General features: G+C 48.9%; 1 protein-coding gene across 1 annotated transcript in view; it reads right to left on the bottom strand.

Annotated features, from left to right (window-relative positions):
- Positions 1 to 3,337: 3,337 nt before the first annotated feature.
- CACNG3 (calcium voltage-gated channel auxiliary subunit gamma 3) overlaps positions 3,338 to 24,505 on the bottom strand; it is a 78,657-nt gene continuing 57,489 nt past the window's right edge. Inside the window, exons 2-4 of the mRNA XM_063315019.1 lie at positions 7,127 to 7,210; positions 6,411 to 6,551; positions 3,338 to 4,829 (exon numbers count right to left, since the gene is read on the bottom strand). Coding sequence (XP_063171089.1) covers positions 4,315 to 4,829; positions 6,411 to 6,551; positions 7,127 to 7,210 — 740 coding nt within the window. The 3' untranslated portion in view covers positions 3,338 to 4,314. The remainder of the gene's footprint in view (positions 4,830 to 6,410; positions 6,552 to 7,126; positions 7,211 to 24,505) is intronic.

Raw genomic sequence — 24,505 nt, 5'->3', positions numbered from 1 at the left:
GGGAGAGGGCTCAGCCCAGTTAAGGACCGCTCGCTCCTTGCCCGGGCTCGGGGAGGCGGCAGCAGGGCGGCGGCCCCGCAGGAAAAGGCGGCGGCCAGGCAGGCTTGTGCCGGTGCCAGAGAGAAAAAGCCCCCGTCGACTTCCAGGGCCCCCTTTCGGCAGCTGGTCCGAACGCGAGTGCCACCGCCGTGGCACCGCGCCGGCGTTCTGCCCCCGGCCACGGGGGCCCGGACGCGTCTCCTCAGGCGGGCGGGGAGGCGCAGAGCCCAGCCCCGGCGGGGACGGCTCCCGGGGGGGGGGGGGGGCGCGCGCCGGGGCGGTCGGGAGGGGCGGCGGGTGCAGGAGGGGCTCCCCCTTGGCGGGGGGAGGGGGAGCAGTGGCGCTGCGGGGTCCCAAACCCCGAGGGACGTCCACAGCCGCCTGTGCTCCTCCGGCCGATCCGCCCCCCCGTCCTCCGAGTTGCGGCGGTGTGGCGAGGCGTGGCGGCGGGGGCTCTGATTGGGGACTCTTTTCCGGCGTGGCCGGGGGGAGGAGGCGGCCTTCCTGCTGAGCGCGGTTCATGCCTTCGCAGTGACGTGCCCTAAAGAGTGCTAAGCATCTTGATCCAAGAAACTTGGTAGGGTCTCTCAAGGGGCTGCCTTTGTCCTTGTCGCCGCTAAAGGCGAACAGGTGGCACAGTGGATGCTGCTCCCGGAAGGAGCCTGCCAACCCCCGGCAGTCCATGCGGTGGCGCCTGCCAGTCCCTGCCCGCCAGCTTTTGAGATCTTATTTAGCAGCAGCTGCCCACAAGCCCAGAGAAGTGTGATACAGCGGGGGGATCTGAATTTAATCCCAGGCCAGGTTCGAAGCCCACGGTGCCCCTGAAGTTCATCCCTCCTTTGTAGCTCGTGACGGAGAGAGAAAGAACCCCCCTGCTTTCTGCCTCTGGACGGAAGGGTGGTGGGAACGGAGGTACAAATGCTTGCTCCTTCCCTCACCCGCCTGGCCATCAGACTCACAAAGTGGCTGTGATGCTGCTTCAAGCCCCGTTGGATTAAAGGAGAGATCCAGGTCCCACCTCATTCTGGCTTTGGGCATAGAAAAGCCTCAGCTGCCCGAGACAGCCGATTCCACCCGCTTGGAATAATCTGGATGAAGCTGGTGGTCGAGGACACTAGACCATCTGGAGGAGGTGGCAGCTGGTGACACACGGTGGGCATGGTTATTCTGTCACGATTCATCGGCTGTGAAGATGGCTGAGTGCCAGCGAACAGAAGGTGCGTCCTGGCAAGGGAGGGGGGGGCAGGTGTTTTCTAGGAATAAGGTGTGCAACTTCCTCTGGATTAGGCTGTACGCCTCTTGATGGTGCAGGTGTGCAGTTTGGGGGGGGCTGTGCATTTGCTTCCAGCATGTCCAGTACATCCCTGTGACATTGTTCGCTAGAGGACGATGCATTTCACATTTTTTTAAAAAATAAAATATTAACATATAAAATGAATACATGCCTATCAAGTAGACACTGTAGGAGGAGAGCCGTGTTACTGTATGGTAGCCAAAACTCAGGAGGAGTCTGGTAGCCCCTTTTCAGACTAACAAGTTTTATTAAAAGGCAGAAGCTTTCGTGAGCTGTAGCCCATGAAAGCTGCTGCCTTTCAATACACTTCCTTGGTCTGAAAACGGGCTACCAGACTCCTCCTGATTGATGCCTGTCAAATGAAAACTGGGCTTTTCATAAAATGCTTGATAAAATTCTGTAATGGATTCAGCTCAGGATATACACAATCCTTTTTCATAATTTGTTTGCACTGTGGAGCAGAAAGGAGCACATTTCTGCAGAAAAGCTAAACAGGATTTACTCGTGCCAGCTCCTGGTGACCCCAGCATTTGCTTCTAGCCTAAAATATCAGTTTGAGGCAAATAAACAAATCAGCCCACAAACAAACCACCCCAAACTCAGCTCCAGGTGTGTTTTACTTCTTCAGCCCTGGATTGTCTTCCTGGTCAAGGGGTAGTAGATGAAGAGGTTGGACTGAAGAGGGAAGCTTTCTGCATTGTCTGCAGCGGTGTGTCTCAACCTGAGCCACTTTAAGATGTATGGACTTCAACTCCCAGAATTCCCTAGCCAGCATAACTGGCTGGGGCATTCTGGGAGTTGAAGTCCACACATCTTAAAACTGCCAAGGTTGAGAAACACTGGTCTACAGAAAGGATCACCTGGGTTAGAAAAAGGAGATCGTGATGCTGTGAGGTGTAAATGCCTGGTCAGATTTGAGCTCTCCTTTGTATTGGCTAAAAGAGGGTTGCAAGAATGGTGTGATGGGCCTCCTCCCACAAAAAAAACCCCTAACTTTTCAAAGGGCCCATGGTGCCTCCATCACAGTTTCCCTCAGAGAAGTCCGGCCATCGATACCCAGCATTTCTTCATTCACGGGGATCAGAGGGAAACATTTAGAATGTCAACCCTACTAAGGAAATTTGTTCTAGCCAGAGATGAGGCTCCATTTCCAGTAATGGACTGGCTGCTCTCCTACAAGGTGGCAAGGAAACATGGAGGGATAGGTAAAGGGAGCATGTTTAACCTTGTTTTACTTCTCACCTCCCAAATCATCCCAGGCCACTAAACACACAACAAATATGCAGAAAAATATGTGCATTTTTTGTCTTTCCCCCAAACCCAATATGCTTTTGTGTATTTCAACCAATTTGCATTTTTGTGCCCATATTAGTACAAAATGTACTTTTTGTCTTCTCACTTCAGGAAAGTTTGGATTTCAGTGCACAGGTGCATTTGATTTCCCTTCTAAAGATTTTAAAGGTGTGAAACCGGCAATTCTATTAAAATTCAGATTGAACTAATTTCCCTTCTATCCTTTCCTGCTTCTGAGAAGATTCAGAGAGAGAAATGACAACCCACATTTTGGTGCAAGTTAGAAGGTTTCAGGGGTCTCCTAGGATCAAAAAAAGGATCCAGCTGGAAAAATACAGAAGCAGTTCAAAAGCCCTGGTTGGGCCCACCATCCCTTCATCCTCACCCTCAGAAGGCTGCCACCCAGAATGCTGCGGAATATCAAGGAAAATAGATGTTCCTCAGTTGTTCTTCTCTGCATGAAAGCCCGCTGCTATTCTTGGCCACTCTCGTCATAGTGTTAGATACAGCCAAAGCTGGAAAAAAAAACATTGTCTGCAAATTCCATTCCCCAGATAGGGTTGGAATGCAAGTTTATTGTTCGGGACCTTTGGAAATAGTCTTTGTCCACTTTGTGCCACAGCAGAGACTTCTCCTCCCTGACTTCCCGTGGATTCCCCCTGCCCCATCCAGACCTCCTTTCCTCACAAAGCGCCACTCAAACACAAAGGCTGATTCAATGGGGTTTTATTGGTTTCCCTTTAACATCTCAAGTGCTTCAGATCATCCCATGGCATAGGCTGTACACTAATGCTAAATCTGAAAAAGCAGATGTGTGGTGAAACATCTACCTAGAGACAGAATCACCTTTTCAGATTCTTGAACCAATGGTAACATCAAACGCTTGTCCGCCAGTGGCGGTTTATTACCAGAATTTTGGTAGGGATGGAGGAGGGGGCGTTCTGCCCCTTATACCTTGACAAAGAGTGTTGAATATGCAAGAAAATACAGAGCCTTCCAAAGCCCATCAACATGGCAAAGAGCCACATCTCTTCCAACGATGTGGGAGGGAATTGGATTCCAGGCTGTTTAATGCATGCACACAATAACAGACAGCCTCACCCCCAGAGCCCGGCCTCTTTCAGGACATCCACCGAGGAAGGAGGGAGCATTGCCCAAGTCTTTTGGAAGCACCCAGCTTCACATTTCTGTGCTTGGACTTCTCCCCAGATGCTATTTCTGGATTCAGACCACAGTCAGAAGGTGTTTTCATGGTGGCAGTGGTGGGGAGGAAGAGCCATGGGAGCCCAGCACCACTTTCCACCTTCTTGATAGGGCCCCCAAGCAGTCACTGTCACAATAGTTCCCAGGGTCCTCTTTTCACCAGGCACAAGGCCAAGGCCAATGTTTCATTTTGGCAAGAGAATGAAAAATGCAAGTTCTTGAGGGCCCAAATGCGTTCAAGCCCAGGCCACAATCACTTGGCCAAACAGCTGGCAGTTTAGGATTTGAAACAAAACAAAATCCAATTCCAGGTCTGGGCTGCCTGTGGACAGGGAGCACAGCTAGGGTTACTCTTTAAAAACAACGTTTTGCTGGTTACACCATCAAAGGGGAGGGTGGGTCACGTCATGCAGTCTCAATGATACACCTGTGTACATGGCAGCTCCCCCGGTCTGATCCCAAGGCCAACCGGGGACAGGTGTGGCTCAGACCGGAGTGGTTCGTCTGTTGGCTGGGTTGTTATGCAAAGATTCTTTGAACTCTTTGGGGAGGGAGTTGTGAATCTGTAAAAAACCATGATCTCTCTCTGAGTTCAGCAAAGTCCCAATAGTCACCTTTGAAGGATCCCTGGAAAGGGTGAACATGGAGATATCGGTGGAAGGGATGGTGTTAAAGCCTTTGCCGATGGGAGACAGATCCCTTGACCGGGGTTCTGTGGAGCGGGAGCTGGATCGCCTGCGAAACCGGTACCGATAGGTGGGCAGGCGGGCAAAGGTGGACTTCTTCAGGAGGGCCACCGAGTGAGACTTGGCTCGGATCTGGCGGTGCTTCTCAATGTACATGTGGACAGCGATGACACCGACCATCTCAGCAATGATGAAGGAGAGGGCTCCAAAGTAGAAAGACCACCCATAGGAATAACTCTTCTTGGAATCACTCTGCCCAGGGTCCCCTGCATTGGCTGAGATGTAAACTATGATCCCAATGATGTTGCTTAGCCCTACAAGGAAGAAGCAGAGAGCAGGGACAAGATAACTGTGCTTTGGGTCAGGCATGAAGTGTGGGTCTCTGGAATGTGAAAAAATGATACGCACAGGCTCATTGTGTGTTGTACCTTTGGTCACCATGTTTCTGATGCTATAGAGAAACTGCAGAGACATTTCTAGTATCAATAAACAGTTGTGCAGGGTTTCCTGTGAATTTACAAATTTACATTATGCAACTGATCTGTTTTACCACTTGGACCTGAGTGGCTGAATACAATCCTCACTAGCTATGTGTTCAGGCTTGAAACCCGTGTGCATGGTGTTTCTGGACACTGGGTGTCCCAAGACAATACCTGGATCTATTTTGGATTCTCTTCCTTTGTCCAGACTTTCCTGGCAGGGGAGGAGATCACACAAAGGGCCTCTGTTGTGATGTTGGAACACATGAGAACTCTTATTTCCTGGTCATTTTTGACACTGCCCAATTGGGAAAGGAGCGAGTGGGTAGCAAGGTGGGAGGGAAGCCAACATACGGTAGATGTGGGCTTGGTCAGTCTTGTGCAAACCTCTTAAGGGCAGCAACGCCCACCTCATGGAGAAGGAAGTTCATCCATCATGAGCTATGATGAAATTCCATGGAACTAACGGAGCAAGCGAATCTCTTGATCCTTTTGCTTCCAAGGCGGCCTTTGCAATGACCTGTGTCAGGATTCAAGTGACCTGACATCAAGAGGGGCAAGAACAAGCAAAGGGTGAGAAACTGCCCTGAGGCCAGGGTGGGCCAGCATCTACTGAGTCTGGTTTTTAAAAGGTTGTATCTGATCTTTCCTTTGAAAAGGTAGGAAAGACTCACCCCTGGAATGAGAGGAGCAATAGGTAAAAAGCAGCTTTTTTAAGTTATGAAGATAAAGGGGTGTTCCATGGATGCGATCTTGAGTTCTTGGGGATGCTGGGTATGGAAGGGCATGATTCAAAATGTAACATGCATAAAAAAGGCATGTATAAAACTTCTGAAGGCAATATAAAAATGATGCCATTCTCTTTGCTGCTCTTTCCATGACATCTGTGAAATCTCCCTTTTATCAGTCTTGCAATTCAAGACTTGAGATTATTTTTACTTTTGCAGTTTCTTAATCGTAGAGCCCAGAAAACGAGCCTCGCATAACAGCTTGATATGCCTTCCCTTCCACTTATAGATTGCCTAGCCTTGCACAGGGCAAGGTCAAAATGTGATTTCTTTAGCTTATTTGATAAACCCATTTGTTGTGACTGCAGGCTGCTTTTAGGGCTTAGTGCCAAGAACAGCCAACTATGGCTTAGACAATAATCCATGGTTGAAAGAAAGGATGACTTACTATAAAGCATGAAAACAGCCATTGCAGCTCATTAAAACAACCATAGCTTAGTGTAAGGTGTGATCCTTCTGTATCTTATCTGTGCATTTTTTTTTGTAATCTGCTGTGATCCACCTCAATTACATTCATGTGGAAAATGTTCCAACATTAAATGATAGTACTTCAATGCTGCAAGTTTATTTAATGGCCCAGATCCAGGTGGACATCAAACACAACAAGTGGCTTAGAAGTGGAACTTACCTGCGGAAACGAAGAAGATGCCTGCGCTCAGGATGACATTGAGCTTGCTCTTGTAAAACTCACTGGCAGCCACGCAGAGTCCTCCGAAGAACAGGAGGCCCACGCTCAGGAGGGGGAAGATGCTGGAGGCCCTCACAGCACCTGGAGGAGGAGCAGGAGACAAGGAGCTGGTAGGACAAGGAGCTGCTGCTGTGAGGGGAGCAGGGCCCCTGCGGGCCAGACCCTGCCCATGGTGCAGAAGCATCCGCAGAGGGCCCAAGAGTCAGGGTGGCTGCTGCGACTGTGCAGTCAAAGCTCCTACCTGTTTTGCATGTCTCATGTGCACATGGAGGCTTTGATCACAGCTACCATCCTGACTTTTTTGACCACCCCCCTGCATGGTGAGGTCAGTCTGTTTGCTGCCTGCCTCAGCAGGCCAACTGAGCCACCTGAAAGGCTCGAGGCACCAGCACATCACATATGCTGGATTTGAAAAGAAGGACATAGAAGACACACTAGTTGGATCATCTGCTCTATCAGAAATGTAGGGACTAAGGCAGACTTGAACAGTAATTTCATTGCCTTAGAATGGATATGGTACTCAGAAAAGAGTTTAGGGCCCCATTTCAGAACAGGATTTGGGCACATCCCAAAGCGGCTGTCTTTTCTCCCTAGATGGGTCTTTCTGTGTGGTCACCCCATGTGTTGGTGAGACATCCCAGAAGCCTGGAACTTACGCAAGAGATACTCAGCAGCATCCTGTTCATAATCAGCATCTTCTGGAAAATGGTTGATTTGCTTACAGATTCCTCGGAAGGTCCCTGAGGGGGGAAAAGGGGGGGGGAATGTAAGACTCTCAGAAGCACCAAGCTGCTGGACCAGGCCAGCCATGGCCAGCCATCCCAGGACTGCAAAGGTGGTGCATCCCAGGACAACACAGTCCCTTGGCATGGCTTCCAGCAGTGGAGAAAGGAATGCCGAGCCCCCTCCCTTCCTTCTAGGCCATTCTGCCATCTCCACTTAGGGCTCAAGTCACATTCCCTGCCATTCCTGCTTTTTGACCCAGATGGTGGAGCTCTAGGCCATGGCCAGCCCAGCACCTTCAAGCTGAGCTCTCTGTGCAAGGAGTGCCACCTTGACGGTATCATCCACCTCTTGCCCATTAGCAGCCCCTGGGAGTTGTGGACAGTCACAGTGTGCACCGCCAGCAACTACAGAAGCAGAAAACGGGCCTGCATCCACCACTGCACGTGGGCAGTCGTCAAGAGCCCTTGTCCAGAATACATCCTCCGTTCTAATGTCTAAACTCTTCTCCTGGAGAGTCAATAGTAGCTATTTTAAAAGAGTGCAATAAAATTAAACAGGAAGTGCCACCATATCCGCTGCTTTGGGATGCTGACCTCCCTCCAATGGTTTTGAGAGAAGGCGGGGAAGGGAAGCGGAAAGATCTGTTCATTTCTTTATGTCATTTTAAAGTTGCCCCTTCCTAATGAGCTTGAACTGCTTTATGATGTCTTCACCATTAGGGATGTCTGCAGGGTTGGCCGAAAAAGTCAAAATGGCGGCTACAATGGTGTGACACACATAAACAACAGGTGGAGCTTTGGTTGTACCATTGTGGCCACCACCTTGACTTTTTTTGACCATGCCCTACAGACGCCCTTGACTCCCATCGTCATTGCTGTTATCTTCTACAAGGACTGTTGTGTGCTTTTTCATACCCAGCACAATCGTGAAGGTGTGTCTCTGCTGTAAAAAATAAATAATAATCAGCCAGCGGCAGGACGTGTTGCTCCAGTGGCAGTGCCAAACCCACCCACAAGGCACATTTTAGGCCATTTCTGCGAGGGACTGGGCATGAAGGAGGCCAAGCTGATGATTCAGAGGCCGTCAGCCCCAGAGGATCCCTGGGGCAGGGGGTGGACGGGTGGACGGGTGGGCGGGCAGCCATGGTTGGCTCAGGCTTGTTTGCAGTCAGAGCAACTCACAGCCCCTACGTGCTGACTGGGGGCAACTTTTGCTCCCCCCACCCAATGCTCTCAAGACATGCCAAGTGGATCCGGCACAGCATCTAGACTCGGATCATAGGTCAAGCTATGGTTAAGACAGTGCTGTAATTTCTGTTTTCTTTTTCATCTCAGTCAAGGCTGCCACAGACCCAGGTGGGCGGGCTGTCCCGTGGCTGATTCCTTTTGGCTCCAGGGTGCCAGGGCAGCCGGCTTGATCACAAATGGGCAGCCTTAGCCTTTTCTCCAGTTAGTTTTTTATATCCCGTAACTTACTTACTTTATTTAAAATATTTATGTGGCTGCCCATCTTAAAACCAAAGTTAAATGAACATAGAGGATGGGGGGGGGGAGGAAGGCAAACTATTCTCCATCCTGTTTGTATGATTCTGACCTTAAACAGACCTTGGTTTGTTGCTAGCCTTGTTCTGCTGCCTCATCTGCTTAATGGACCTGAGCTTAGTGCCCGAGTCAGCTCCCTCTAGAAGAAGGGGCCTTGGGGCAGATGTGTGGGGCCCTGAGCAAGCCCCCAAATTATTTTCCTGAGAGCCAGACTGAGCTCTGCCCAGAACCACATTTCGGACTGGGCTGTTTCCATGCAAGAGCCCAGATATACTGGCACATCAGGTGAGAGAACAGGCAAAGGAACAAACAGGGCTCCATTGCTTGTGCATGCGTGTGCACACGTGTGGGGGGCTTCTGTGTCAATGTTCACTCTTTCTGTGGCTGAGGTTCCCGAGGGTGGGCTGGGCCAGTGCCCTTGGCTTCTGGCACACAGCTTGGCTTGCTCCTTCCAGAGATGCTGGCCTGGCTCCCCAGCTGCCTCCTGACTACTTTCAGCCCAGCGGCTGGGAAGGCAGGAAGCCCGTGGACAGGCCCAGCAGCTGGCAGTGCTCCAGGCTCACATGGGGCCTCCCACCAAACCTGGAGTGGATCCTGGTTGAGGACAGCAGTACCCCCAAGACAGACTGGGAGCTGTAAATCACCCACTCATGCAGAAGTCCTGTGGATGTATTGGACTGCATTGCCCATAATTCCCATCTCCTATCTGGTACAACTCATGCAATTCCTAGCCAATGGCTGTGTGGGCTGTGCATCATGGGTTTTGCATGCCAGGGCTGCCTGGGGGGGATGAGTTTAACATACGGCCCCTGCCTCCTTCAGAGCACCATCTCAGTCCTCTCCCTTCTGGCTAGGCTTATTCTAGGCTTCTTCTGGATCACCACCCCCACCACGTATTCCTATCTGTCCGGCAGGGCTGCTCCTCAGTTTGATATTGATTTCTTTATTTAAATTGATATTGTTTTCATAACAGGATTAGTCCCTTGAAGAGACAACAAAGTTCAGCAGTCTCTCTAAAATCCAATTGAAATTCGGTTAAGGTAGCCGAAAGCAGACCAAGGCATAGCTCGTCCCCACTTCCCCAGAGCCATCCCAGTGCAACTGAACCGGCCCTGGGCTTGGCAAAGACAGCCATGTTTGGTTTTGGTAACATGGCCAGAGACTTTCCAGAAAGCAGCTGTAACTTACTTTATTTTTAATAATGCAAACATATTAAGTTGCTTGCAACCCTCAGCTTGCTTCCCTGGGTGGAAAGAAGGCCTCCCTCCCTCCCTTTCGATATTCCCCCTTGCTGTAGAAGGAATTGGCTTCTGCCATGAAGGTTTCGTCTGTCTACTTGGAGCCATGATCCACAAGAACAAAGGCAACGAGAAAGCAAAACAAGCGTTAACATCTCAACTTCCAAACTCCGAAGTGACCTCCTTTAAGGCAGCTTTAAAAGCACCTGGGGATGATTCTGCCCCCAAGATGTGGCAGCTCCCACCTACACAGACTCTCCTCAGTACCTCCAGGCAACCAAATCCCATGCCTGAAGACAGGAGCAGGCACCTGAGGCTGGTGCTTGAGCGTTGCCCTTTGGTGGGATTAACTCCCCCAGCTCTTGAACAGTTCTGGGCTGCTGAGGAGCTCATCTTCCTTGGCCCTGTTTCTGGAAGGAGGTGCAGAGGTCTCCACTCCTCCTAATTGTGCCGCTTTGGTCTTGGCCGTGAACCGCGGTTCCTTTGTGGGCCGGGGTTTGACCCTCCTCTCTAGCCATCTAATTTAACTTGCACTTGGGACCCAGGAGACAATTTTGCTCAAGCTGGCGTTCCATGACGGTTATAGAAATGGGATCTATGGGCACATGTGCTTCCCATGCACAAACTTCCCTGAAGTCAGGCCAGTGAACTACAAGTTTTTTCCCAAGATTGGAACTAATGTTCGTGGCAGTCAGCTTGCAACTGCATCAGCAGGGCTTAGAGGCACGCATGGGAATTGCTCTGTAATTTGATAAAGCAAAAAACAAACAAAAAGATCTTCCTGTGCTTGAATTCACCTATCAGTTTGATTTTTTTTTTCCTGCTTCCCAATTGGCTTGTGCACAATGAGGGATAATTGTAATGTGAGTAAAATTGCCTTATAAGCAGTTCAATCTTTTTTTCTCCTGTAAATTGTGTGGAAATGTCTGTTATGACTTCCTAATGACATTGTTGTTTATTCGTTCAGTTGCTTCCAACTCTTCGTGACTTCATGGACCGGCCCACGCCAGAGCTTCCTCTCAGTCGTCAACACCCCCAGCTCCCCCAGGGACGAGTCCGTCACCTCTAGAATATCATCCATCCACCTTGCCCTTGGTCGGCCCCTCTTCCTTTTGCCCTCCACTCTCAGCATCTTCTCCAGGGTGTCCTGTCTTCTCATGATGTGGCCAAAGTATTTCAGTTTTGCCTTTAATATCATTCCCTCAAGTGAGCAGTCTGGCTTTATTTCCTGGAGGATGGACTGGTTTGATCTTCTTGCAGTCCAAGGCACTCTCAGAATTTTCCTCCAACACCACAGTTCAAAAGCATCGATCTTCCTTCTCTCAGCCTTCCTTATGGTCCAGCTCTCGCAGCCATATGTTACTACGGGGAACACCATTGCTTTAACTATGCGGACCTTTGTTGTCAGTGTGATGTCTCTGCTCTTAACTATTTTATCGAGATTGGTCATTGCTCTTCTCCCAAGGATGAAGCATCCTAATGACATTACTATCTAGCATAATGGTTTTTAAGCAATTGCAAGGCTGTCCTTGTTTAACCACTACTCATTTAGTGTCCATTTAAAATTGCAATGGTGCTGAATGAGTGGTACTTCTGGCTGGTCCTTGAAGTTCTGGTAGTCACAGTGCCCTCATCATGTGATCGTGATTTTGGCACTTGGCAACTGGCTCACACGGTGGTGGCAGCGCCCCGCAGTCATGGGATTGCCATTTGTGACCTTCCCTGCTGGCCTCCCCCAAGCAAAGCTGTCTGGGAAGGTTGCAATTGCTCTGGTAAGTGACTCGCACTCTCCCCCCCCCCCTGGTACAGCCACCCTGGCCCCGCCATGCTTGTGCCGTGCCTCATGGGACACCCGTGCACCCTCCCTCCCCCGCTTGGCAGAACCCACTTCCCTGCCTGCCAGCCTGTTTACAAGCCGTCTGAGACCCATGATCCTCACTTAACAAGAGCAACTGGGAGTGCCGGGATTGCCGCCACTAAGCAATGCAGTCACATGGCATCATGCTTTACAACCGCATTGCTTAGCAACGGAAATTCCAGTTCCAATTACTGTCATTAACAGTTTAGCTACAGTTACAGTTTAGGCTACCTAGAAAAAATGTCAGACCACAAAGCAACCTCCAAATCCACTTCTAATGTTCGGTCCACCAAGATTATCTCCCGTTCTGCGAGTTTTTTGGTTCTTAAGGCAAAACTCACAGCCTGCTGCATTCGTAAGAAAGTCTGACTGGGTCACGGCCCCCAGAGAGACAGTCTTCAGTTCTCTGCATTTAGTGATGCTGGGCTATGCATCAAGTTTTCTCAGTATTTCTTTTTTTATCTTAACCGAAATAACAGTCCTATCCCCCTCCTTCTGCCTACACTACAGTCATTGCATCCATTGACATTTCAGAATGCCAGTGCTAAGGTTCTGGTTAAGTTTCAGATACTTGACAATGGCATCTTTTGTGGGTCCCCATTGTGGAACAGCATCTTCTTTAAGCAGTTAACATAAAGGGTAGGACCATTATCAGTTGTGGCAGAAATCTTCCAAGGTGTTGCATCATGCCCAAAGTCTCCTCTGTAACAGCTTCTGGGCTGTGTCAGTGAGTGTGTGGTTATTTCCAAGAACAGAAGGGTCCCGGTGTCTCTGGATGTGGATCCACTCCATGCCTATTCATATGGGTGGTCATAGATGGGCGGTCACTTGGCCCTGAGGAAGTCAAGGGCCGTGTTCATCCTCAGTGGTGCTCTAAATCAAAACGTAATTCTGGAACATCCAAGCACCCTCCAAGAATTGTATGACTGGGGGATGATCCTGGTGCACTAAGCAACATTTCCACAGGGCTTGCAAAGGTCTGTGGCATGACTAGACATGAACGTGCCCTCCAGAGCCAAGCCACACTCTGTGGACATTGTCCTATACTGGGTAGTTCCTCCGTACTCATAAGCAAGCCTGGCAAGAGAAGCAAGAGCACGTCACACGGACTATTAGGAGATACCCTGAGCTATCCTTTGGCTGTGGGGTGCAGAGAAGGTCTCTTTGGAGGCTCCAAATTCCTGGTGTTCTTTTCAGACAGACCCATTGCCCACTTTCAGAAGGCAGCAGCCAGGTGGAAAAGCTAGGGAGGGTCACTCTGAGGAGCTTATTAGGACCACAAACCAGTTGCTTGTCTTACTTTGGAGAGGACTGCCAAGAGTGGCTTCAGAAGCAAGAGTGTAATGATTGCCTTATCCCAATGAAGTCAGTCTCACCAGAGTTTAGTGAATAAAACTGATTTATTGGAAGGATAGTATGCAAATACGAAGAAAGCTGAGAATGAGCAAAAGCGCGCCAAATACAAACTAAAAACCCTCGCCTCCAAGCCGATCCCGCCCCCCACCCCAACATCGCAACCACCCCCTCCCAGCATCGGCAAGCGTCACACATCTGCCTGGGAAAGTAACCTTGAATACTTGTCATAACCCAAACACACATTCCTTCAGGGCAGCACAGAGATAACACCCTGGCAGGGCTGGAATTCCCCACCCCGCAGATGATAGACACGGGTCAGAAACATGACATGCGAAACGTTACGATGTAGGCAAAGCATTGGAACGATGAACATGACAAAGAGAAGAAAGCACAAGGTCCCTGGGAGGATGTGGTGACCAAAGAAACAAGCAAGCAAAGCTTTTGCTCAAAAGCAGCCCTCGTTCCCATGAATGCAGGCAGGCTACATTAACCATGCCTGCCAAGCATGTTAGTGGCACTGCAACGCAACTGCTATGGGTGCAAACGTGGAGTGGGTTGGCCTGCTGGCATCAAACCTTACCAGCACTCAAACTTGGGCCTCTCTGAGATGTCTCGGGTGGACTTCTAGCAATTAACAGCCCAGACACCTCACCTCACCCAACAGAGCAGCTCATGCCAAGGATCCCCAAAGCATGAACCAAGGAGAAGCTTCCCAGAGACATCAGCAACCCAGCTAGAAATGGAACCTTTATTGTCTCCTGAAATGGTAGCCCCTACAAAGAGTGGACAGGGAGGCAAGTGCAGAGCTTCTGGTTCAAAGCAGTGCCATCTCTTCCTGCATCTCCCCCGTGTGAGAGGGCTTCGCTCTCCTTTATTTCACACTCACACCCTGCATTGCTGCTTTGAGAATTTCATGCTGCTTATGGAATCCTGGCAGCTCAGGGTGGACTTCAGGCTCAAAATCCACGGTCCTGCAAGCTGAGCAGGCAAAAAGCCATGCCAGGGAGACGTATGGGATGAAGGCAGCAGAAACAGGATCCGCACAAATTCCCAGGTGGGACAGAAGATCAGAACGTAAAGGGATGCTGGGAATAAGACATTAGAAAATAAGGATAAGGACCCCAAAAGGGTGAGGCTTTGCATTTTACAGTCACAGACACTCAGCTTATTATTTCTTATTTAAACTATTTTCATTGTTTTCTATAGGGCAAGAAAAGGAGGGAATTGGGGAATCTTATTAATTTGAGTCTTTGCATGGATAGCGGATTGTATCTTAAAATAAAGTGAATCTTTACTGAAACCTAAAGGGCTTCAAGAGAGATTTCTTGCCATTAGGATATCTGAACCCACGATCCTCACAGAAACACTCAAGTCTACCATGGCAACTTCACCTGCCAATCGACTGATTGATGAGGAAAGTTCCACTGAGCAGCAGCTGCACTGGAGGGTTCACCCTCCCTCCAGGAGCACGCACCTGCGCAACCCTTGCAACCTGAAGTAACAATACTGGAGTCAGAGGGCTATGCGGATTACGCCTCCGATGATAGCGAAGAGGAATAACAGAGCCTTGCATGGGATCCCCAGGAAGATCCTAGGGATTTGCTCATTGACTTCACAGATATGGAGCCTGCTGTTCGACAGGATCCTCAACCGGAGGCTTCCTGCCTGGAGCCAGTGTGACTTCCTAGCACCCTAGCCTTCCCTGGCGGACCGCTGGAGAGGGAGTGGGGACCACTGGGCAATACCGATTGATGCCGACACCGATGGTTGGTGGGAGTTGGAGAAGGCACTGAACTGGTCATCAGCCACTGGGTAAATGTTCAGCCAGAGGAACAAAAGCCCGATTGAGAGACAGGATGGATCAACTGGACTGCACCATTTCCATGTTGACCGAGTGAGTATCTGGCATAGAGACGTTGCAGCATGTATCAAAATCACTAGAGCTGCTTCTACTTCAGCTGACCCCAAAACCAGTGTCCAGGCAACCCTCCCCAGTGACCAGGAGAGGCCTGGAAGATGAGAGAAGCCAGAGGCAAGGTTGAGAGCAGCACTCAGTGATGGGGGGAGACCCAAGCAGCGACCAGGGGCCTCAGCCCAGGAAGCCTCAGAGGAGCACGAAGCCGCATGGAGGTAGGAACCTCACGAGAATTCCATGTAAAGTTTGACCGAGACCCCCAATGATTAGCTTACTTCCTAACCAATGTTGAGACATTCTTGGAGGAATACGAGGACCCTTTCGCTACAGAGCAAGCCAAAGTACGATTTGTGGGATTGCGACTAAAAGGAACAGCAGCTGCACAACGCAGAAGCCCCAGAGTTGGAAGCCTTAGACGAATTCATGTTCGTGCTAAGGGAGTGATTTGAAGACCCCCTTGCAAAACTCTGGGTGAAAGCAGGCTTGCAACACATCAAGCAGGGATCTACGTTGGTATCAGAATATGCCATGGAGTTTAAAGCGCTAGCCGGGAAGCTATCCAACTGGCCAGAATCGCTAAAGGTGGATTATTTCAAAGCCAGGCTGCAATCAGAGATCCTGCAATGGGCCTTGGGACACAGAGATCCATGAACCCTAAGGGAATGTATTTGCCCGGCAGGAGAAGTAGGGGACACACAGCTCCAACTCAAATGCCACACGCATTCAATCAGCAGGGGAGAGCTCCAGCGGCATCAACGAGCTCTCCTGCCATGCTGAAGAAGCCTAGCCAGAGCTGGGAGGCAGAGAAGGAGCAGAGAGCAAAAAATGGACTGTGTTTCAAGTGTGGAAAAGAGGGGCATTGCATTGGAGAGTGCCCACGCTTAGCAGCAACACCCAAGCTGAAACTCAAGCACGATCCCCTGGAGCCACCAGCACAGAAAAACCGAGGCATGGCTGCGTCTCTTACGGAGACCAGCTTTGAAAATCACTTCACTGACTCTGAAAACTCCAGTGTGGAAAACCAGAAACTGGTGGGAGATGGAGCGAGCCTGTCCTGAGTCGTGCCCAAGGCCAAGCTTGGACTAATGGGCACGAAGATCTGCTGGTAAGTGGACCTTGCCCCCTCATTTCTGTGGGACTGAGAATTCAAGTCCTAAAGCGGGGAGGGGCTGCTGATTTAGTAGGCATGCTGGACTGTGGTTGCACCCGCAGCTTAATGCACCCCGCCATTGTAACGGGACTGAGACTGAAGGTGAGGAAGCTGAAAGAGCCCATAATTTTTATCCAACTGGATGGGTCGGACATACATGGGGGCCCGTGGAATTTTACACTGAACCTGTGGAGATAGGGCCACATAAGGAGACTTTGTGGCAAATAGGGCCACATAAAGAGACTTTGCAATTTCTAGTAGCCCCCATAGCAAGCCAATCAGTCATTCTGGGACTAGCCTGGCTGAGAGATTGCAATCCCAGGGTAGATTGGAAGTTGGGAGAAATGGTATTTGCAGACAGAACATACCCAGGGTTGAAACCAAGCAATCCACCTGAGGAAGAAGAACTAATGGGACTGCTAGTGGAGGCTTGGGGTGGAGCAGCTACTGAAGCAGAAGCCAGCATTCCAATGCAGTACAGAGATTTAAGAGCAGTGTTTAGCAAAACCAAATGTGACCAACTACCCCCGCATAGAAGCTCTGATTGTGCCATAGAACTGATACCAGGGGCCAAACTGCTGAAAACCAGGCTGTATCCAATGACCCAAACCAAAACAGAGGCATTGCAAGAATTCATAGGTAAGAACTTGGCACGAGGTTTCATCTGGCCTGTGTTATCATCAATGGCAGCCCCGGTACTTTTCTGGAAGAAGAAGGATGAGTCATTGAGGTTATGTACAGACTATCAGGGTCTCAATGCCATGTGTACCTCCAATAAATACCCCGCGCCCCTAATGAAAGATGTGCTAGCTCATCTCTTGAAAGGGAAAGTGTTTATGAAACTGGACCTGAGGGAAGAGTATTTTTGAGTTAGAATGTGTGAGGGGGATGAGTGGAAAACTGCTTTTAACTGCCAATTGGGATCTTTTGAGTACCTCTTGATGCCATTCAGACTGCAGGGGGCACCAGGCATGTTCATGTAATTAATTAATGAAGTACTTCATGAATTCCTATACTGCAGAGTGTTAGTGTACTTGGATGATATCTTAATTTATACCACCACAATGGCGAAGCACGTCACCTTAGTAAGGGAGATCCAAAAGAGACTATTAAGCAACCAACTGTATGTAAAACTGTCTAAATGCGAGTTCCATAAAAAGAAATTGGATTATTTGGGATATAGAGTGTTAAGCAAAGGGATCAAAATGGATCCCACAAAAATTAAGGACGTGGTGGGGTGGGAAGCCCCTAAGATGAGAAGACAGTTACAAAGCTTCCTGGGGTTTGCCAACTTTTACTGCCAGTTTATTCTTAACTTTGCGCAAGTAGCACTGCCTGTCACTGACCTGCTCAAAACCAAAGGCATGGCTGACCCAAAAGCAGCAAAATGACCAGGGCAGGGCTGAAATGGACTGCTGAGTGCCAAGAGGCATTTGAGCACCTAAAAGAACTGTTCACTTCTGAACCAGTGCTAAAACACCCCGATCCCCAAAAGCCTTTCGTGGTCCACGCTGATGCCTCGGATGTGGTGATTGGTGCCATTTTGTTGTAGAGAGTTGATGAAGGCACACTGAGGCCATGTGTATACTGACCGCAAAAGTTCTCAGAAACCAAGAGGTGGCGGCATGTGTGGGAGAAAGGCATTTGCAGTAAAATAGGCGCTAGCGATGTGGTGCCACTTGCTAGAAGGGGAGCCTCACCCATTTGAAGTATGGACTGACCACAAAAACCTAGTGGTGCTAAACTCACCATGGAAACTAAATCCAAAGCAAATCAGATGGGCTCATTTTTTCAGAAGGTTCAATTTCATGCTAAAATACCTTCTAGGGGGAAAGAATTTCCTAGCCAATGCATTGTCCTGCCTACTGCAGCACAACAGCCAATGGGAGAGGTCATTGACACAATCATCCCCTCTACACAGATTTGCATGCCTGTAACCACACACAGCTAAAAATCGCGTCTTAGCAACCCGTTAGAGACTGGGGGGGGGGGGGGCTACTAACACAGCTGTGTGAAGCTTTGAAAATGGATAATTGGATGGCCGAGGATAAAACATCCCTAAAGGAGCAACAAGCACTGTGGTGGAAGGGAGAGGGACTCTATACACCTGAAATTCTTACAAAGAAAATATTAGAGTGCTGTCATGATGCAAAGGTGGCTGGACACTTTGGATTTGTAAAGACCTTGCATTTGGTATGTAGACAGTTCTGGTGGCCCACACTGTGCAAGGATGTGGAGGCATTTGTAACTAGCTGTCCCACCTGTGCTACAGCAAAATGCATGGGGAGAAAACCGAAGGGACTATTACAAGAGGTGGCAACCCCTAATCGGCCATGGAAACAAATAGAGATGGACTTTATAGTAGAACTCCCTGAGAGCAAAAAGATGACCGTCATCTGATTGGTAACTGATCTGTTTTCAAAACAAACACATTTCATCGCTTGCAACATATTACCTTCAGCCACCAGCTAGCCAAACTCTTCATCCAGCATGTATATCATTTACACAGTTGTCCTGAACATGTGATCTTGGATTGCGGCGCACAATTCACCTCCAAATTTTGGCATGCCTTCCTAAAACTTATTGGGGCAGAGCAAGTGCTAAGCTCCCCTCACCATCCCCAGATGGATGGAGTGACAGAACGATGGAACCAGATACTGGAGCAGTACTTGAGATGCTATGTAAATTACCAACAAGATGATTGGGTTGATCTGCTGCCTTTCACAGAAGTAGCCTACAACAACTCAGTGAGCCAGAGCACGGGCTTCACTCCCCTCTGAGCTGCAACAGGTCAGGATTTTGTAGCAATACCAGAACTTCCGTCAGAACTGCCCACAGAACTCTCAGTGGAGAACTGGATCAAGCAACTGTCTGACATCTGGAGCACCATTCAAAAAGCTTTGCAGGAAGCCAGAGAAGATTATAAAAAGTTTGCTGATTGCAAACGAGATCCAGAGTGGAAGATGAATGTAGGAGACAAAGTATATTTATGTACAAAATATCTAAAGTCAACTTTTTCTTCTTCTTCTTAGCATTTTTCCCGTGCTATGGCAGGGTCCGCTTATCTAAAATCAACTCAGCTGTCCAAAAAACTAGGACCCCAATATATAGGTCCTTTCCCAATTGTTCAAGTCATAAATTCTGTGACTGTATGACTAGATCTGCCCAAGAGTTTAAAGCAGTTCCATCCAGTGTTCCATTGCAGTCTTTTAAATCCTTTTAGAGGCTCAAACCAGTGGCACCCTGAACCAAAACCACGAACACCAATAATGATAGAGAGAAACACTTTGAAGTACATTCCATACTTGACTCTAGAATCCATCAGGGCCAACTACAGTGTCTAATCAGATGGAAACATTTCCCTCCTGCTCAGTTGGAGTGGGTGAACAGCAAAGATGTGAGAGCCAAAAAACTCACAAGAGACTTTCATAATATGTATCCTTATAAACCAAAGTAGCATAGTGATTTAAATATATTCATGTTTTTATTTTATAACATCTCTCTTTTTCTTTTGCAGAGAAATCTTCCTTATTTGAAGAGGAAAGGGGTTTTTCTTTGGAGGGGTGGTATGTCAGAGGTTTGCCCCAGAAGCCATAAAATCACTTCTGGGTCTTTTCCTCTGTCATGGATTGTAAAGGAGGGAGGGGGGTAGACTAATTACTGCTTGGGAAACAGAGACATCACTGAATGACCCAGCAAGATGGAGCCAAGCTGTAATGGCTAGCGCCTTATCAGAAAACAGACATTGAGGAATGCAGCTGGAAATTACATTGTAAAACCAGAAACAGTTTGAAATATTCAATTTCAAAAGGAAAGATGGGAGAACGGGGCAAGTAAAAGGAGGGAATTGGGGAATCTTACTCACTTGAGTCTTTGAGTGGATAGGGGACTGTATCTTAAAATAAAGATTTTTTACTGAAACCTGAATGGCTTCCAGAGAGATTTTGCTATTAGGATATCTGAACCCACAATCCTCACAGAGCCAGGGAGGAAACTCCTAAGCTGCAAGTTTCATGAAGGGCTGGAAACTATGGAGCAAACATCTCAGGCACCCCTCCTTCTTCCTTCCCCCTGAACGATGGGCCTCCCTGTCTCCTCCTGCAGCTCATAGGTGGGACCCCTTCAGCTGTTGCATTCATCAACTGGTAACTGGCTGTGCCAATCAGGTTGCATGAAGAATTTGAGGTGTTTGGGAGCCTAACCGCCTGCCCTCCCCAAACGCATGGGCCTCCTACATCAAGAAGAGAAGCGAGTGGGATCTGTCAAGTCACGCCCACCCACACAGGTGCTCCCGGAGAAGCCTCCCCTCCACAGTGTGAGTTGCTTAGGAACCCAGTGAAAAAATGCCAGAGAAGAGACAGGCTGCAGAACGAAACTCATGTATAATTTTTAATGGCACCTTTTCAACTGTGCATAGTCTGGCTTTCCAAAGTCTACAAATTGCTGGTGCAGCCTACACAGTGCCTCACCCATGCCTTGCACAATCTCGGTTTACCAGGGAAGGTCAACTCCTGAACTGGCTTCTCTACTGCCAGACCAGTGGCCCATCTGAGCTCATGGTTGGGCAATAGTGTCCTGAGGACTGTGCTGTTGGCAAGACAGGCTTTTTTTTTTGGGGGGAGGCACCTTTATGCATGTATAGTGTCCACCCTTCCCACACATTTCCTCTATAGTCCACCACCTTCTCAATGAACTTTGTCAGAGTAGTTGGGAGGGAGGGAAAACCAGTGATTCCACCGTTCCTCTCTAATCTGCTTGCAGATCATTGATTTTCCGGGGTGGTGAGAGGGAACCAGTGAATCACTGGGGATGGGATGGGCAGGAGGCAGGAAGTGGGAAAACTGCTACCCGAGGCTTGCTCTCTGTAATGGTTGCCTATTCTAAAACACCATCAGACTCATGAGTAGGAATTCAAAGATATCTGATTTATTAAATAGTATGCAGGATCACAGAGAAAGCTGAGAATGATGAAAGCACGCCAAATTCAAACTATAAACTCTCGGTGCAAATGAAATCCATCCCCCCATAGAATCTTCTCAAGTTCACAATCCCAGGTGCTCCTAACGGTTTCTGATGGTCTGCGGGAAAAGTCCTTGAACAGAGAAAATAACCCAAACACATTCCATTGTACTGATTTCACATACAGAGCTTGGTACAAGGTCTCACAGCAGCTCCCTCCCAAACAGAAACGCGCATCAGCGCCTTGGCATGTGAAACGTTATGATGTATAAACTACATTGAATCAGTGAACATGACATACTGCCCCCCCCAAAATGAAGAATACATTAAGCAGCAGGCTTCAAAGGATAAGCAAGGTGGAAACGGTTAACTAAATCAGGAGTGTTAACATGGTGGGCAGACACCCATTCAGGATGAAGAAAGTGTTTCCATTGGACCAGATACTGCAGGGTGCCTCAAAGCTTGCGAGAATCAATGATGTCCTTGACTTCAAAGTGTTGTTGGCCATCAATCATAATTGGAGCAGGAGGAGGAGGTTGAGGGTGCCAACGAGGCGAGTGGTGCACAGGCTTAAGCAAGCTGCAATGGAAAACAGGGTGCAAGCGTTTCAAATTGTGAGGCAGTTCCAATTTAACAGTAACTGGATTGACAAGATGAACAACAGGAAAAGGACCAATGAATTTGGGAGCAAGTTTTTTAGAGGGTTGAGGTGATTTGATAAATTTAGTAGATAGATACACCTGATCCCCAACTTTGAAGTCATGTTGTAAAGAACGATGCTTATCAGCTTGAGACTTGTAAGCCCCCTGGGCATCAGCCAAAGCTTGTTGAATTACTGGCCAGGAATCAGAAAGTTTAACAGCCCAGTCAGACGCAGAACATGTTTGGGAAGGGGGCTGTGGCAGTTCAGGGATGGGAACAAAGTCGTGACCAGAAACCACGCAAAAAGGGGTTTGTCTGGTACTTTGATGCACAGCATTCGCCACAAGGGGTGTGTGTGATTTGGCCTGCAGCTTCCCCTCTCGATCTCCAGCCTTGGCTTTTGGGCAATCAGCTGCTCGATGGCCCTCCTTTCTGCATCGGAGACACTGACCCCTCGCGTAGCGCCAATCTCTCTCTTCATCCCAGGCTCTATAGCTTGGCCGGGCAGCAGTCGCAGCACTTCGGGGTCCTCTCAAGGTGGCGGGTGGTTTTTCAGGTTTTCTAGTTTGTGTGAAGGTATGCTGAGCGTGCTCAGCCTTTCTTGCCAGACAAATCCAGTTGTACAATGACTCGGGGTCATCTCTACACAACGCCCAATGCAGGATGTCCCGCTTGAGTCCCTCTTTAAAACACTCTATTAGAGTTGACTCAGACCAGTCAGTGATTTTCCCAGCCAGAGCTTTAAACTCTAGGGCGTAATCAGCTACTGACATTTGGCCCTGGGTAAGATCCTTCAGTGCTTTCTTAGCTCTTGCCTTGGCCAGAGGATCTTTAAAATGCAGCTTTAACGCCCACATGAAATCATCAAAATAATCAAGTGCAGGGGAGTCAGCATCACTTAATTGAACATACCAGTCAGCCGCTCGACCCTTTAACTTGGTGGCAATGGCAGTTATTTTAGCCTCTTCGGAAGGGAAGCATGCCCCAAACTGCCTCATATAACTTTTAGCATTAGTTAAAAAGAAAGATAACTTTGTTGGATCCCCATCAAAGTTGACAGAAAAGTCTCTCACTCTGCCTCCAATTGGAGTGGAACCAGCAGGCTTGAGTGGTCTGGCCCCAGGTTACAGTAGCTTTCCCTTTTCGGGGTGGGGATACTGATGGCCGGGCTCTGTGGGGGGGAGATTCATCCTGGAGCCGTCTCTGGCCCTGCTCTGCCGGCGGTCTGGATGGGAGGATGGGGGATGGTTGCAGGAAGCTGGGATCTCCTCCGCGTCTCCCCTGCCCCTCCAGTGACAAAGACGGGTTTTTCAACATGTACTCCATGGATTCTATTTTGGCTTCCACCACTCTTAGTATCTCAGGGGTTCGAGAGTCCCCTCTCCTTCGCGTGCCCAGTTTCGTCTCAGTTGACACCGTAGTAGATTCTTTGTCTGGGGTTAGCGGGAACCGATACTTCCAGGACGTCCCCGATGTCCCTGCTTGGGGTTCCCCCACTTCATCCAAGGTGATCAACTCTGCGAGCAATTCGCTGGGTGCTGGTTGCTTTGGCTCTTCTCTGTTGTCAGATTCCTCTGCATCAGAATTGGAATTCGATTCATCCCTTGACAGGTCTTGGGATTCTGAAGGTTCTGTGGTGAGATTCAGTTCTCCGCTCTTGACCGTCAACTCGGGCATCAAGCTAGCCGTCTCCTCGAGTCCCCCGGTCATGGATTTTGACTCAGCCATTGTTAACTATCTTCGCTCACAAGAGACTGATCTTGGTTGGAGCTAACAGTACAACTTTGGGGATTCTCAGCTTTATGTAATGGTTGCCTATTCTAAAACACCATCAGACTCATGAGTAGGAATTCAAAGATATCTGATTTATTAAAGAATAGTATGCAGGCTCACAGAGAAAGCTGAGAATGATTAAAGCGCACCAAATTCAAACCGAAAAAGCCTCGGTGCAAATGAAACCCCTCCCCCCGTAGAACCTTCTCAAGTTCACAATCCCAGGTGCTCCTAACAGCTTCTGATGGTCTGCGGGAAAAGGCCTTGAACAGATAACATAACCCAAACACATTCCATTGTCCTGATTTCACATACAGAGCTTGGCACAAGGTCTCACAGCAGCTCCCTCCCAAACAGAAACGCGCGTCAGCACCTTGGCATGTGAAACGTTACGATGTATAAACTACACTGAATCAGTGAACCTGACAATCTCTAGCACCCGTGTCCTCCTCAGGGACATCCTGCATGGCTCTGTTTTGCTCCCTAAGTCCTCAGAAATAGTCCCAGGCTAACTCTTGGCTACCCTCCCTGCCACTGACCTCAAAGCACAACAAGAGTAACATGAAGCAGTCAGTTCACCCTCCAGCTAACCAAGAGGAGGGCACCAAAAGCGGCATCCAGCTTGTTTGGTTTTGTAAAACACCCAAGTATTTGAAACTGGGTGGCACCAAACCCCCAGAGCATCATTCCTCTGGCCCGTTCTTAAAGCCAGAGAGAAAGTATTGCCTGAACTTGCAGCATCAGAAGTTCTGCACTACAGAGGAGAGTCAGGCGCTGGGAGGCAGAATGAGACAAGTGTGGGAAAACAGTTCATAGAATCATAGAATTGTAGGGTTGCAAGGGACCTTGGAGGTCTTCTAGTCCAACCCCCAGTTCT

This window comes from Candoia aspera, chromosome 14 (genome assembly GCF_035149785.1).
Source record: "Candoia aspera isolate rCanAsp1 chromosome 14, rCanAsp1.hap2, whole genome shotgun sequence".
Lineage (NCBI taxonomy): Eukaryota > Metazoa > Chordata > Lepidosauria > Squamata > Boidae > Candoia > Candoia aspera.
Note: the sequence above shows the minus strand (reverse complement) of the source record. Positions and strands in the feature narration are given on the sequence as shown.